Source organism: Brachycentrus maculatus, unplaced genomic scaffold (genome assembly GCF_059751285.1).
Source record: "Brachycentrus maculatus isolate JH-2025_06_01 unplaced genomic scaffold, ASM5975128v1 h1tg000343l, whole genome shotgun sequence".
NCBI classification, from domain to species: domain Eukaryota; kingdom Metazoa; phylum Arthropoda; class Insecta; order Trichoptera; family Brachycentridae; genus Brachycentrus; species Brachycentrus maculatus.
In genome coordinates this window covers 435,002-450,742 of record NW_028281092.1, presented here as the reverse complement: position 1 = coordinate 450,742, position 15,741 = coordinate 435,002, and the positions used below count along the sequence as shown (strand labels likewise).

General features: G+C 36.8%; 1 protein-coding gene across 1 annotated transcript in view; it reads right to left on the bottom strand.

Annotated features, from left to right (window-relative positions):
- shot (dystonin-like protein short stop) overlaps positions 1 to 15,741 on the bottom strand; it is a 331,096-nt gene that overhangs the window by 267,458 nt on the left and 47,897 nt on the right. Inside the window, exons 4-5 of the mRNA XM_088269259.1 lie at positions 2,091 to 2,180; positions 631 to 801 (exon numbers count right to left, since the gene is read on the bottom strand). Of these exons, the coding sequence (XP_088125385.1) occupies positions 631 to 801; positions 2,091 to 2,180 (261 nt within the window). The remainder of the gene's footprint in view (positions 1 to 630; positions 802 to 2,090; positions 2,181 to 15,741) is intronic.

The window sequence follows — 15,741 nt, the reverse complement described above, 5'->3', positions numbered from 1 at the left end:
GAGGTGTCTGAATACATTATCTTTGCAATTTGAATGCTGTAATTTTTTAAATTGTACACAGGCTATGTGTTTTTCTCGCCAGTTTTGTATTTTTAAACGCCTGTCATCTTGTCAAATATTTGCACGTACGGATTGTCATCCAACTCGACTATTTTTGATTTTTTTTTTTGCGTGTCTAATATTTTTTTCTCTAAATTTATTTTCATCATACGCATATTTGAAAAGACTAAAAGAAGTTATTTAAGGTGGTATGGACGTGTTGAGCAAATGGATAATGAGGGAATGACTTAAGTTTTACTGTGTCTAAAATTATCTCCATAAATACCACACTAGAGATTTTATATAAATATTGAAGCTAAGCTTCTTAGGCGGCGATTCGATAATTGGACGAGAATCGATAGTAAAATTTCAAGAATGCGTCACGTTTATCAGGCGCATTTCGTTACATGAGAGAGAAGGAAGATATTACGTAGAGAAGAGAAAGAAAGCTACATATTCAGATGCCACGGCAGTGCCGCAAAAGAGAGCGACGTATACACAACAAAAAAATTATCCGAGAGGGATAAAGATTTAAACGGTGACAAATATTAACAAGATCAAGACCGTGATGGGAATTATAAAGCGACTTACCTGGAAATGCAGGATGATGGTCCATATGAGCCCGAGGGTGAGTTTCGGGTTGCCGTCGACGATGTCCTCTGCCCGGATGTTGACCACCTTGATCTTCCTGAACTGGAGGAAGCTGAGGGACATCTGGACGTTCTGCAGCATGTGGAATCGCATTCGCCCCTTCTCGCGCGGCTGGAGACACACGGAGACAAAGATATTAATAATAATAAAATAAAAACAGTATCTAAAAGAACTGTGTATTCCAGACGTAACTGTGTATCACGGGTGCACTTAATAAAACTTGATTTCATGCTTACTAAGGATTTTATTCACTAATGAAAAGTCTTTTAAAAGTAAGATAACCGTAATAACACATACTTAATGCGAATAATGTGATTGTTGCGCGGTATGATCGATAATCCTGAAATTATCCGGAACATTGGTCTGTATGTTCCTGATAGTTACCTAAGACAGCGTCGGCATAGATTGTTTCACATTCCTATACACAGGACCAACCTGCCAATGGTTATGCCTGTAGAAGAGCTACCGCTATTGAACTTGGATATTGATCTGTTCCATGTGTCTGAAGGAGTTTTCCGAAGCGGGATTCTTCTACACCTTTAGCAGTAGTTTTTGCATATTTTCGATTTTAGTTTATATTTTAATGTATACGCTTTATTTTTTTTAGTTTGTAATGTATATCGTAGTCGTACAGGAGAAAGTGACTAGCAAACAAAATATAAAATGCTCAGGAGGGCCATTTAAGTCACTTTTCCTTGGCGAAAAAATAAATATCAATGCAGTTAGTCATTTTTAACAAGTCAATATATCATACTTCAAAGTTTAAAATCCTTTGGGATATTTTTTAGGGCAATATTAAGCTAGTATGATATCAAATAGTCAACGATCACGTTTTTGTAAGAAATGCACTTGGTCACTTTCTCCAGTATGAATACGATATGTTAATTGAAAATAAATAAATTCCATCTGCTTTGAAAGTTTGATCAAGTCAGGATTGTACAATATGTCGTTATTTTTAGCATGTTTCCAGATTCTCGTCAAGAAGACGAGTTTTCAGTATGCTTTTAACAAGATTCATGATTCAAAAAGATTGTTCGCATGAATCCGTAGAGTCGAAGTGCCTTCCGCGGATATTTGCACCAGAGTCGCACTTTCTTTCCCCCAGAGCCTATACATTTATAGGCTTGTATCCAGGTAGGATACTAAGTATAGGAAGGTAGTTGTGAAAAATACTTCACCAACATCCAGACCAATCAAAAATAAATCTTTCTCGAATTAATTTTCCACTTGACGGGAATCGAACCCGCAACGCCAGTTTCGCAGTTGAGCGTCTAACTAACTACGCCACGGCGCTTGTCATGACTTGAGAAGTCAAGGAGCCATACTTTGCCTTCCACTGCATTAAAATATATAAGTATTACAGGAATTTTGAAGATGAAAAAATGTGATTTTCTACTCACGAGGTGTTCGCCAGATAGCACCTCCAGCAGCGACATGAGATTGAGTCCATCTCGAAGATCTTCAAAAAGGTCGTTTACATGACGATTTGCCTGCAAAATAAGATAAAACATATATAAAAACAACATTCAAACATGAGCAAAAAGCAACTATAACAAAAGCTAAGCCAACAACAGCTAAATCAACAACATTACGGAAACAACAAGACTACCTGAAAATAAATGAAACCAACAACAGTTAAACCAAAAAAAAATACGGAAACAACAAAACTACCTGAAAACAAATCAACAAAACATTTTAACAGCTCATAAAGCAACAAAACAAGAAAACTTGCGTGGGCGGAAAAAGGTTAAGAAACAAACATATAAATGTATTAGTAATTATGCGCTATAATCGAAAGCCGACGTAAAACCACTCATAAAATACAAGACTAAGGTCGACGAAGATAATTGCATATTTGTTAAAAACCACTTCTGTTGTATGCGTCTGTATGGGCAAATTAAAATAGATAATAAATAAAATTGCCATTTGAATATGCAGATGAATGGCGTGTCTTGATCTGTTCTGGGAATTAACCAATAATATTAATTACAGGTTAGATCTCGTAAAACACTTTAAATGTCATTATTGAAAAGGTCGGAAAGATTGATAAAGTTATAAAAGGAGAGTGAATGCTGGTAGCAGAATGATCGGTGTACTGAAATCAGTTTTAGCAACAACAAAAAAAACAGGGGAAGCTAAACTGGCAGAGCTCAACAGAGTCCTGGTACCAACTCTAGTGTATGGAAGTGAAGTATGAAGTTGGCATAAGAAGGATGAAAGTATACTGAATGCAGTTGAAATGCGATCTCTCAGTGAGGATCGGAAACGGTGTACGATAGACGTTTGAATGGAAAAATGAGGAAAGAATGCAAGGCTGAGATAAGCGTTGTAGATAAAATTATAAAAAAAACGTGTTGAGATGATTTGGACATGGGGAACAAATTTGCGTGGATAGAACGGTAAAAAATATATGAGGCAAACGTAGTTAGTAGAATAGTATCAGAAGAAGACTGAGGAAAATTTGAAGTTCACGATCAAGTATTTCAAATACATAAAAGTGACATGAAAGTCAGGTCGTGAGTTGGGATTATTGACGAGTATGTATGAGGAGTCTTGTCCGCCTCCGTAGTGTAATGGTCAGCACGCTCGGCTACCGTTCTGGAGGTCCCAGGTTCGATTCTCAGGAGGGGCCCAAAAATATAGGTGATTTTTCACTCTAATAATTATTCAATATTCCCCTGGACTGGTACCTGAAGCGGAGGGCTGATCACCTTTCCTTCGTGAGTTAACGATCAAGATAACACTGTGTTTATATAATGCAGTGCCCTATGCACCATTGGGGTGCGGATAAGGGGTTTGAATGTATGAGGAGATGCACGATGTGGAAGATGCGAATAATGTTTTCAAAGACAGAGTGGTGAGGCGTTCTATCTTCTCTGCCTACCCCTACGAGGAAGCGGTGTGATGGTAGTAGTAGCAGTAGTAGAAGTATTAGTAGTTAATGTTAATTTTTACTGAATAAATTTAATTGAATAGAAGTAGTAGTAGCAGTATAAATGACGATTTTCCACACTGAACTGAGCTGAATTGCAGGTTTCAAAAGCTGGGAATCACCTTCAAGGTTGATAGTTCGAGGAATCCTATGCAGTCATTTCAAAGCGCTAGTCTATTAACGAGCTAATCGCGGTCCTCGAGTTCATCCATTCGCGTGACGAACCGCGATTTACGAATATTACCGTCGAGCCAAAGTGGCATTAAGCTTCTGGTGATACCTCCGACGATGAAAGCCGTTTCGATCGAACCGATCCTTCCACACTTAACGTAATATCGCCCCAAACACGCGATACTTTAATATTACACGAGTTTACACACCCTTCAGGGAGGTTTTACGCCTGTTCTTTAAGCACGCATCACCGAATCAATCAAGCTGTATCTCTCCAACCCTTCATCGTCACCAAATGGTGCAAAGGTGTGAAAATGGCTTCAACTTTTCAAGTTTCATAGCCCATGCCTACTCGTGAGTGGATTTACTCTTTATGTTTAAAGTTACTTTAATTTAATGTAATTCATGAGAGAAAATTCTAGGCAAAAAAATTCTTGGCATAAACACCATCTTTCTCAATAGAATGTGGTGAAATAATATTTGAAATTTGTTTCGAAATATTACAACTACGCGCTTTTTATGTTCTCTTAAATCATTCAGCAAATAAAGAGATGAATGGAAAAAAGTCGATGCTGTAAATACTTCATCGCCATCAAAGGGGAACTAACGAGAGTCGAGTGCAAGTAGAAGAAAAAAGTCAAGGACAGCAGTGAGATACCGGTGGAGGCCTTGAGCTTGAATCGGATTGACACGGCCTGGTGATGACGATGAATCAAACCGAGCGAACGAAATCGTTTTTTCTCGCCAAACGAAAACAAACATATCTCCTCTCCAAGTCGCCGAGGGAATTGGACGCGGTCTGGTAACTCCCACAAAAAACAATAGCCGCATTTTCGATTTCTCCACTCGGATAACGTACGGCGGATTAATTAGGTGGCCATTCTCTTGCTCGCAAACTCGAATCATACCAAATACAACATGGACCATGCAAGTACTCAATGAACACACGAAAATACTTGATGAACACATGAGAATACATTTAAAAATACATTTCTCTACTTGGATAACACACGGTGGAGTATGTCACACCAAATACAACATGGACCATGCAAATACTCAATGAACACATGAAAATACTTGATAAACACACGAAAATACATTTAAAAATACATTTCTCTACTTGGAAGACACAAGGTAGAGTAAATCACAATAAATACAACATGGACCATGCAAACACTCAATGAACACACGAAAATACTTGATAAACTTGGTTTATCAAGTATAACATGGACCATGCAAGTACTGAATGAACACACGAAAATACTTGATGAACACATGAAAATACATTTCTCTACTTGGATGTTATGCAAGATGTTATGTGTGTTAAACGGTGGAGTAAATCACACCAAATACAACATGGACCATGCAAGTACTCAATGAACACACGAAAATATTTAATGAATACAGGAAAATACATTTAAAAATCATTTCTCTACTTGCTAAAAATACAGTGGATTAATTAGGTGGCCATTCTCTTGCTCGCAAACTCGAATCACACCAAATACACGGACTATGCAAATAATTAATGAACACTAAAAATACTAAATGCAATATAAAAATACTAATGTGCATAGATAACATCGTGGGACTCCTTGCGTGTAAAACGAATCGACAAAAGACAATTTGACAATTGTACCATATTCATTATAATTTTATTTTTAAATTTAATCTTTACTACGTAAATACCATTATTAATAAAAAGATATTACATTAAATGTTACATGGGTTTAAAGAAAATTAAGTTGCGGGCTATCGATTATCCCACCTTAAAAATAGACTATACTTATACAAGTTTTCACATGGTTTAGAAATATTGATGAATGGAGGATACATTTCATAAAACTATGTACTCGTATTTGATATTCTGAAAGCCATTTTCTTCACACCGTTTTCATAAAATGGTTATTATTTAAATAGTCAACAATAATGTGCATACGTACTGTAATACATATTTGAACAATTTCCCAAAAATACAATTTTAGATATAAGAACTTGACGTCGCCCACCTTATCAAGCTGATATACCTTGGGAATATTGATGGAAGGGTAGGGAGATGAAAGAAAATTCTGCACAAAAAAATATACTTAAATTAATTTAATTAAAAATAAAATAATTATACGAAAGTGACTTTAACTTAAACTAATCTTAAATTGCTATCTTAAATTAGCTTAAAATTAATTAACCCTATCTTAAATTAAACTTATTCTAACCTTTGGTGGAAAAGATGCGCCGTGATGATGAGGTGGCCGTGATCCTTTGTGAAAAAGCTGCGCCGTTGGATGCTGGGATGAGGTTCTTCTTATGACGGGGCGCCGTGCGATGATTCTTGCTTCTTATCTTCTTCTTCTCCTAGTAGAGCTTCAGCTCTTAATTTGAGGCTTATGACCCGGCGTGGGTCTGCTTTTGATACTCCGGATGAGTAAATCCCTTTTTTCTATCTTCTCTCTCCCTGCGTAGAGCTCCCGCTCTTCTCCTCACTTAAGTCTTAAAACCTGGTGTAGGTATGCTTCTTCTAACTGATGTCTCCCGACTGCTCGATCCCCCTGATCTCTCCCGACTGCTGCTTACAACTCCTCGATCCCACTGATTTCCCGGATGCTCCTTCCAACTCATCTTCTTCTCTGTGTCTTCTGGCTGACCAGCCGTCCGACTGGTCGATCTCCTCTTACGACTTACTCCCTCCAACTGATCCTTCCAATTGTTGGCTTCCAAGAGTGACTTCCAAGTCCCCGACTTCCAAGTGCTTATTCCGACCAGTCCGACTGGTCGGTCTTTCCTTTTACGACTGATTCCTCCCAACTGATCCTTCCAACTGTTGGCTTCTAAGAGAGTATTCCGACCAACTGCCGGCTTCCAAGAGATCGATCCCACTGATTTCTTCCCGTTATATTCAGTTTCTCTTCTTGAAGATCACGCCCTCGAAACCATTTTTCATTGGCTGACGGTGCGCTTGTATCCACCCCCAAAATTTTCAACGTCTAGACATCAATTAGCAATAATTTTATTTGCGCTATATCGTAAACAAATGATTTTACTATAATCATAAAAACCGCCGGCAAATAATCCCTTTACAGGCCAGCGGGTTGGCGACAGTTTTTTTTATGATTCAAACCTTTTAAATACATTTTAGTTTTACGACAGGTAAATTATAAAAGGTCGGAGCCACAAAAAAATATTTGAGCGCACAGATTTTTTTTTTTTTCTAAGACTAATTAAATTAAACGATTGATAATTGATTATTTTTGCCAGGCTAGAGGAGAAACGTGGTTTCACCACGTCAATCCACCCCGCCTTGTAATGGCAAAAAAATCAATCTTCAATTAAATTATTAATATTTGTCTATTTCCTAACTTATTTACTACTTCTGTTCGTACATGGTTATACTAGTGGGTAAATATAATATTTAAACTAATTATCCCTAGATTCGGGTGGTTCAGTAACTCCCGGCGCTACGCGTAAGTCGTATACAGATTTATTTCCTCTGTCTACCAAAAATGTTCCTTGCGTTCCGATTTGCATTTGGACTTTAAATCCTATTCCTAATAAATGTATCCGGAGATCTTTCTTTATCTCATTTTCCCAAGCATCTATTTCTCTCTCTTCGTTCTCCCCTTGCTCACGCAACGTGCCGTTTCTAGTTAGAGGCATATTTTTGTTTGTTTACGGTCACGTTAATCGATCAATAAAAAAAAATCGAATTACCTAACACCACACCTGTATTGTATTAAAACAAGAGAGAGCAAAAAAATATATGTAAATGTGCATTTAAAATTAATTTGACAAAAAAAACATATGCATAAAATGTGTAAATATTTACTTTCTTTATCTTCTACAATCTCCTACCCCTTTCTCAAGGTAATCAGCTTAAAATGGGACTGTCAATAAAAAAAAAAATATGTATTCCTATACATATAAATTTTTTTGTAAGTTTTCTCAGGGTCGCGAACCTCGAAATTTACAATATTTCGATGGCCGACACGTTTTGGGCGCCAATTGACGTCGCCCACCTTATCAAGCTGATATACCTTGGGAATATTGATGGAAGGGTAGGGAGATGAAAGAAAATTCTGCACAAAAAAATATACTTAAATTAATTTAATTAAAAATAAAATAATTATACGAAAGTGACTTTAACTTAAACTAATCTTAAATTGCTATCTTAAATTAGCTTAAAATTAATTAACCCTATCTTAAATTAAACTTATTCTAACCTTTGGTGGAAAAGATGCGCCGTGATGATGAGGTGGCCGTGATCCTTTGTGAAAAAGCTGCGCCGTTGGATGCTGGGATGAGGTTCTTCTTATGACGGGGCGCCGTGCGATGATTCTTGCTTCTTATCTTCTTCTTCTCCTAGTAGAGCTTCAGCTCTTAATTTGAGGCTTATGACCCGGCGTGGGTCTGCTTTTGATACTCCGGATGAGTAAATCCCTTTTTTCTATCTTCTCTCTCCCTGCGTAGAGCTCCCGCTCTTCTCCTCACTTAAGTCTTAAAACCTGGTGTAGGTATGCTTCTTCTAACTGATGTCTCCCGACTGCTCGATCCCCCTGATCTCTCCCGACTGCTGCTTACAACTCCTCGATCCCACTGATTTCCCGGATGCTCCTTCCAACTCATCTTCTTCTCTGTGTCTTCTGGCTGACCAGCCGTCCGACTGGTCGATCTCCTCTTACGACTTACTCCCTCCAACTGATCCTTCCAATTGTTGGCTTCCAAGAGTGACTTCCAAGTCCCCGACTTCCAAGTGCTTATTCCGACCAGTCCGACTGGTCGGTCTTTCCTTTTACGACTGATTCCTCCCAACTGATCCTTCCAACTGTTGGCTTCTAAGAGAGTATTCCGACCAACTGCCGGCTTCCAAGAGATCGATCCCACTGATTTCTTCCCGTTATATTCAGTTTCTCTTCTTGAAGATCACGCCCTCGAAACCATTTTTCATTGGCTGACGGTGCGCTTGTATCCACCCCCAAAATTTTCAACGTCTAGACATCAATTAGCAATAATTTTATTTGCGCTATATCGTAAACAAATGATTTTACTATAATCATAAAAACCGCCGGCAAATAATCCCTTTACAGGCCAGCGGGTTGGCGACAGTTTTTTTTATGATTCAAACCTTTTAAATACATTTTAGTTTTACGACAGGTAAATTATAAAAGGTCGGAGCCACAAAAAAATATTTGAGCGCACAGATTTTTTTTTTTTTCTAAGACTAATTAAATTAAACGATTGATAATTGATTATTTTTGCCAGGCTAGAGGAGAAACGTGGTTTCACCACGTCAAACTTTAGGTGACAAAAAAAAAAACAATAACCAAAGATATTGACACTACAGACAGCGTGCTAAACCAAAAATGTCTGATGTGTAAAATCAAATAAACTAGTATAAACAGTATAAATGTCTAAGGTTATACAAACAAAGCATTAGGAAGATGCATTTGCCAAACAATAAAAAGGCAAATACTACATCCTTGTGGAACGCCAAACATCGGTCAGTCTACAAAGATACTAGGCTATTAAAAATATGAGCTTCACCAAGACCAATAGCACAAAATAATATAAATATATTTCAATGAACAGATTCAGAAATACAGAATATTCGTTTTTAATTGACCATATGATCAAATGTCATATAGGGAAATCATGGTAAATTCGTCACCAATGGTATTCTGAGATATCAATCAAAATCTTAATATTACATGAATAACTTTTGCGTGGAGCGAATCCAGATTGTGTGGATAAAAATTTGAACAGTTATTATTACACTATTAAAACTATTGGAAATCTAAGAAAACTGGAATCTATTGGAATCAAAATAATAATAAAAAAAATACTTGTTAAATTTCGTACAAATTTAATGATGATTAAAAAATAATTTAAATGTACAATTTAAAAAAATTAGAATTTAAAATAATAATAATAAGAAAAATACTTATTTGTATTCGTACAAAATTGGTGATGACTAGAACAATTTTAAATGTCCAGTTAAATATTCTCATGTAAAGCAAGAAAGCGAAAGATCTCCAGAGTTGAGGCAAACATCGCCAGATTTGAGTCCAACATCTCCAGAGTTTAGTCAAACATCTCCAGAGTTGAATCGAAGATCTCCAGACTTGAATCAAGCCACTTTGCAGTTGAATCAAACAACTCCAGAGTTAAGTCAAACATCTCCAGAGTCGAGTCGAACATCTAAAGAGTTGAGTCTACTATCTCCAAAGTTTATTCAAACATGTCCAGAGTTGAGTCGAACATCTCCAGAGTTGAGTCGAACATGTCCAGAGTGAACTCATGTTCATTGATTGACTAATGCGATCTCTATGTCTTGGTCTTGGCTCAGCCCTCACAGACAACATCGACTATTCGTGGTGGTCTAAGGAAAGACACATGGCGACCGACTGACGGTCTCGGGCACTTACGGTTGGCGGGCAGCACGGCACGTTGTTGACCACCTCGCACACGTGCAGGCGCGTGTAGGTCTGAGGGGAAAAGGTTATTTACACATCTTAGGGCGGTCTCACAACCTAATAGGTGTATGCATATGAAAAGGCCGTTTGCTGATGATAGATGGCACTAGCTTTTGTATATGCACGTACTTGAAATTGGCAACGCATTGCTTAATGCTTAAATATATATAATATATCAGCTGTCAAACGCATGATAAGCCGTTTGTTTGCAGCTTCAGCAAGTATTTTTTTCATAGACTTGAAAATTTCAAGTTTCGCTTTATTTCGATTTATTTTAAACCTATTTTTACATAACGGACTATCGGTATTATTGGACATTCCTCCTCCCAATTAGTCCGTTATATCGAGGTTTTACTGTATTATTATACCAGTTTAGGTGAGTCGTCGAAACGAAAATCAGAAAGAAATTAACGATTTGGTGTTTCATGGGTCGCCATAGTTTTTTTTCATTAATATGACTTTTGGATAAGGCGATATTTCCGATATAAAGTATAGAAAATCAGACTGGCATATCACATATTCTTGGGTCAAAATGAGACCATTTCGCAATGACGTAATTTCGAAAGCATTCGCCGAACGGGTCGGATAGAATCATCTCATGAAATATTTTGGAAAGCGAATGAAAGGTACATATACCATACAGTGGCCTCTTCAACATCGCTATGCCAGATTGCTTTTCCAGAAATGGCAAAACCAAATTAAGGCATCTCCACTTTATAATTTTCGAGTGTGATCAGAAAACCGTTGTTCATTATTTACATAGATACTCATATCATGAAAGATGCCAAGCTACAAAATTATAAAAACTCAATTTCTGCATTCATACGACTTTCATACATAGATTATTCAACTGGAAAGTAGAGATAAACTGTACAAGTAAACTAATATCAGAGACCAGCGACATAACTAATGCATTTTGTTTAAAAAAACTAGTTACCGTAGAACGGGGCTACTTAAACTTTGATGTGTTACTTGAGCCCAGTTCAAAAAAATATTTAGATCTGTATTTGGTCTACAATAATGGACGTATCGACATAATTCATTGTTTCCCTGACAGGTGACACTTATTGTCACGATGCGTTCATTATTGTAGACCAAATAGATTAATTTTTTTGTACTGGGCTCAAGTAACACATCAAAGTTCAAGTAGCCCCGTTCTACGGTAATATTTTTTATTGATTTAGCATTAAATTTGTAGAATAACATTTATTGGAACAGTGGAATCCACCACCGTAGTGTAATGGTCAAAAAACAAGAAATGAAACACTAATGTGAGACCACTTTTGAGCTTATTCATGTAAATACGACGAAATATACGAAGTTTTTAGAAATACAGATGAACGAAGAAATACAGATTACAGACGAAACTAGTCGTGTTTATTAAATTTAAGTTTTGTACTGACATTTCTTGGTAGACCTGCATTTTAAAGAAAAAAAATAACAACTTTTCCGTATGAATTTTATTTTACCAGCAACCGGGTTTCGTCGTAACCGACTGGTCACCAGTCTGACGATGTCGGTTACGACGAAACCCGGTTGCTGGTCAAATGAAATTCATGTGGAAAATATAACATAAGTAGTTGTTATTTTATTCTATAGTAGTGTTTACATTAATAACCTCGAAAGTGGTCTAACACAAGTGTTTTATATTTAAATTTAAACACCAGTTTATAGAGACGGATCTTAAACCCTCGCCTACGTTTGAATAATATAATATATATATATATATATATATATATATATATATATATATATATATATATATATATATATATATATATATATATATATATATATATATATATATATATATATATATATATATATATACATATTAAATACCAGTTTATAGCGACGGATCTAAAACACTTGACTACGTTTGTATAGTATAATAATATATTTGTAGTGTTTACATTAATAAACTCAAAAGTGGTCTAACACAAGTGTTTTATATTTAAATTTAAACACCAGTTTATAGAGACGGATCTAAAACCCTCGACTACGTTTGTATAATATTTTATAATACATATATTTTTAGTGTTTACATGAATAAACTCAAAAGTGGTCTAACACAAGTGTTTTATATTTAAATTTTAACACCAGTTTATAGAGACGGATCTAAAACCCTCGACTACGTTTGTATAATATTATATAATACATATATTTTTCGTTGGTATAACAGCAAAAAACATCGAAGAAAAACTCGGCGACAATGAACTCAATGACCATCAATTAAATATCGGTAATTGATCGATCAATCCGTGTGAAGACGCGCGTGATGGGTCGGGAGATTTATTTATAAACGTACCAACAACTTGTTTCGGATTCATTAGCATAAAAAGGCTGTTGATGCCAACGATTCGACGGAGAATAATGACGTTATGAAATAATAAATAACGTAACATAAGATGGTGACATCAAAGATAATTGAATGTTTTTAAATAAGCTCAAATCAAGGATTCGTCAGTGAAAGGAAAATACCGGAGCTTTAGTGTCTCTCATCTCGAAGAGTGCCATCTGCCCTCAAATTTAAAATAGCTGGTTTTTGGGAGTTGCATTTATTATTCACCTTGCTTATTATGTACAATGTTTATAGATCATCGGATTCTCCAGTTGTTTGGACACGTTGTGCGTAGCAACAAGGATAGCTTGGAACTACTAGTTGTGATCGGTAGCCTGGAGGGAAAGAGAGGGAGAGGAAGATCCCACATGATGGACCGATCAAATTAAGGCAGCAGCAGGCACCTCGGTGGTTGGAGCGCTACGTGCAGCGCAGTCAAGGGACAACTGGAGAAGAGACATTGCTTCTGCAAGGGTCACAACCCTCAGCAATGAAGAATAAGACGGAGAAGAAGAGTGTAGGTTTATTTCTTCTAACTTAAAAAAAATGTTTTATTTTAATATGTTGGGAACGGGAGGGATAATCTAGTGTGGGCCAATCAGGAACTTGTCCACATTTGCTCATTGCTGGGAAGAAACCACGTAAAACTCCTCAGGAGAAGGCGGACTGTTGACTGTCGTCAGCAGACCTTCTGTTCCACTAGACGAGGGTTGGGCATTTTGTGTCCTAGCTTGGTTTGTGGTACCAATGTCCTTCCCTATTTTTATCATGTATGATACGAGAATAATGACGTCATAATATAATAAACAACATAACATAAGATGGTGACATCAAAAATGTTTTTAAATAAGCCGGTGTAAAGGAAATACCAGAGACATATTGTCTCTTATCTGTCGACAAGGACGATCAAATTGTATAGGGCACGAAACAATGTCTTCAAGAGATTTTTCGCTATTTTTGATCCTTTCACTGTAATCTTGCAAATAGTTCTTCGGTTTAAAGCCTGTTTGCCTCTTTTCTGCTGAACATTTTACTGACTCTATTCTATATCGATTAAACTAAATTGAATCAATGGGAAGAATGATTACATTTAAAGCATTCTTCTTCCTGGCTACATCCTAGCTTATTGTCCTTGTAGACTGCTGGGGCAGCTCTCCTCGTCCTCAGGTTGTACATAGGTGCTTCTATCATATCGTCACATAGGCCATGTCTCTGTATCATATTATCTTTCTGCAGCATCCATGAATCCTTTGATCTTCCTCTAGATGTCTTTCGAGGAAGATCCATGGCGATCGCCCGGTTTAAAATATGTCCTTCTGTCCTGGACAACGTCACCTAGGCCATGCTTTGGAATCGTGTTATCTTTCTGCATCACCCATGAATTCCTTGGTCTTCTCTAGATAATTTTCGACGAAGATCCATTTCTATTGCCTGGTTAACTACATGTTCGGATTCTCTGGATCCTATATGCCCATACCATCTCAAATTTAAGCCTATTTCGAAATAATTTTAATTGAAAAACTAGATTACAATTTGAAAGTGCCCTGTAAAATGCATTAAATCAGACGGGCACGAAAAAATCTATGTAATTAACTAAACTAATAACATGAATTTGAGTTGGAAAACAAACCGCCTTATCTTAATAGCCACTTACGGTCTTGTAGCGATATCTCGTCACGATCCAGTGGAATTCGGACTGGGGAAGCTGCTATACGGAGCACACATGACTTGTGCGGTCTGATAGACTAATTGTGGCAGGCAGAAACGCTTAGCGGGGTATTAGGAGTTCATAGGTTATCGGGGATGCTGCTAATGGTGGTGATTTATGGCGGCATCTGGTAGCGAGCTTGATAAAACACAACGGAAGGTCCAGTTTTTTTTTGGTTTGTTTAAAACATCGAAGGTGCTCATTGCATGTACCGTAGTCATATAGGGGAAAGTGAACAAGTGCATTTTTTTTTACAAAAACGTGATTATTGACTATTTGATATCTTACTAGCTTAATATTGCCCTAAAAAATCCCAAAGCGATTTTCAAGTTGGAAGTATAATATATTGACTTCTTAAAAATGACTAACTGCATTGATGTTTATTTTCTTGCCAAGCAAAAGTGACTTAAATGGCCCTCCTGAATATTTTACGTTTTGTTAGTTGGTCACTTTCTCCTGTACGACTACGATTGCATGTTATTTTTTTTAAAAGAAGTAAACCGCAAAATCTCTATTTTTATATGCTTGTCTGCAGGAAGGATCGTAAAGATAGGGAAGGTGAATCTGAAAAATACATCACAGACCAATTGGAAATAAATATTTCTTGAATTTAATTTGCACATGGCGGGAATCGAACCAGTAAATAATATGCACAGGTGATGTATTAGAAGTTCCAAGAATTTGAGTAGTGTGGTTGTCAATAATGGATAGAATTGGTGAATGTTACACGTGTGTAAAGTGTTAATCACTTAAACCAGCATTTGACGGTCGTAAGCCCCGTAAAAGCCCAGACTTCCATATTCTTCTCCGTCTATGTACAGATGTCAAAAAATAACTCCTAATTGGAGAGAATCCAGATTTGTGAACAAGTCTTTGAATACACTAAAAAAGTTGTTGAAACTTGTTGCAGATTATAATGGAAATGTAGAAGAGTAAGAGGATGAACAGAAAAAAAGATTTACAAAATAACAACAAAGGGTTGTATGTTGTTGGCAACACTAAAATGGCAATAGTTTATTACACCAGGTCTCCTCCGCCATCTAGTCAATAAATCAGGAAACCTAATCTCGAAACAAAAACAACGTTCACAGCACATTATTCGCCGAGGAAATTATGAAAAATTTATTGCACGAAACACTGCCTCCAAATCCTGCGATGGTAATCTAGAAATATTATTATAGACCGTATACAGTAAGTTATAGGCCAGGAAAACAGGTTTCCCTGAGGTTATGCTGATCCGAAAACACGTTCTCGCCATGATTTTAAACAGGATTTTTAAGGAATTCGATACTAACCAAATCGAAAACGGAGACAGATTGTAAGAATGTTACATCCAAAATCGATTACCTGTTCTTCTTCATTATCTACTGGCTGTATACTTGACTGTAGACTTGAGAGGCTGGCCATGAGTTCTGCACCTATCTTCCTATTTCAAACC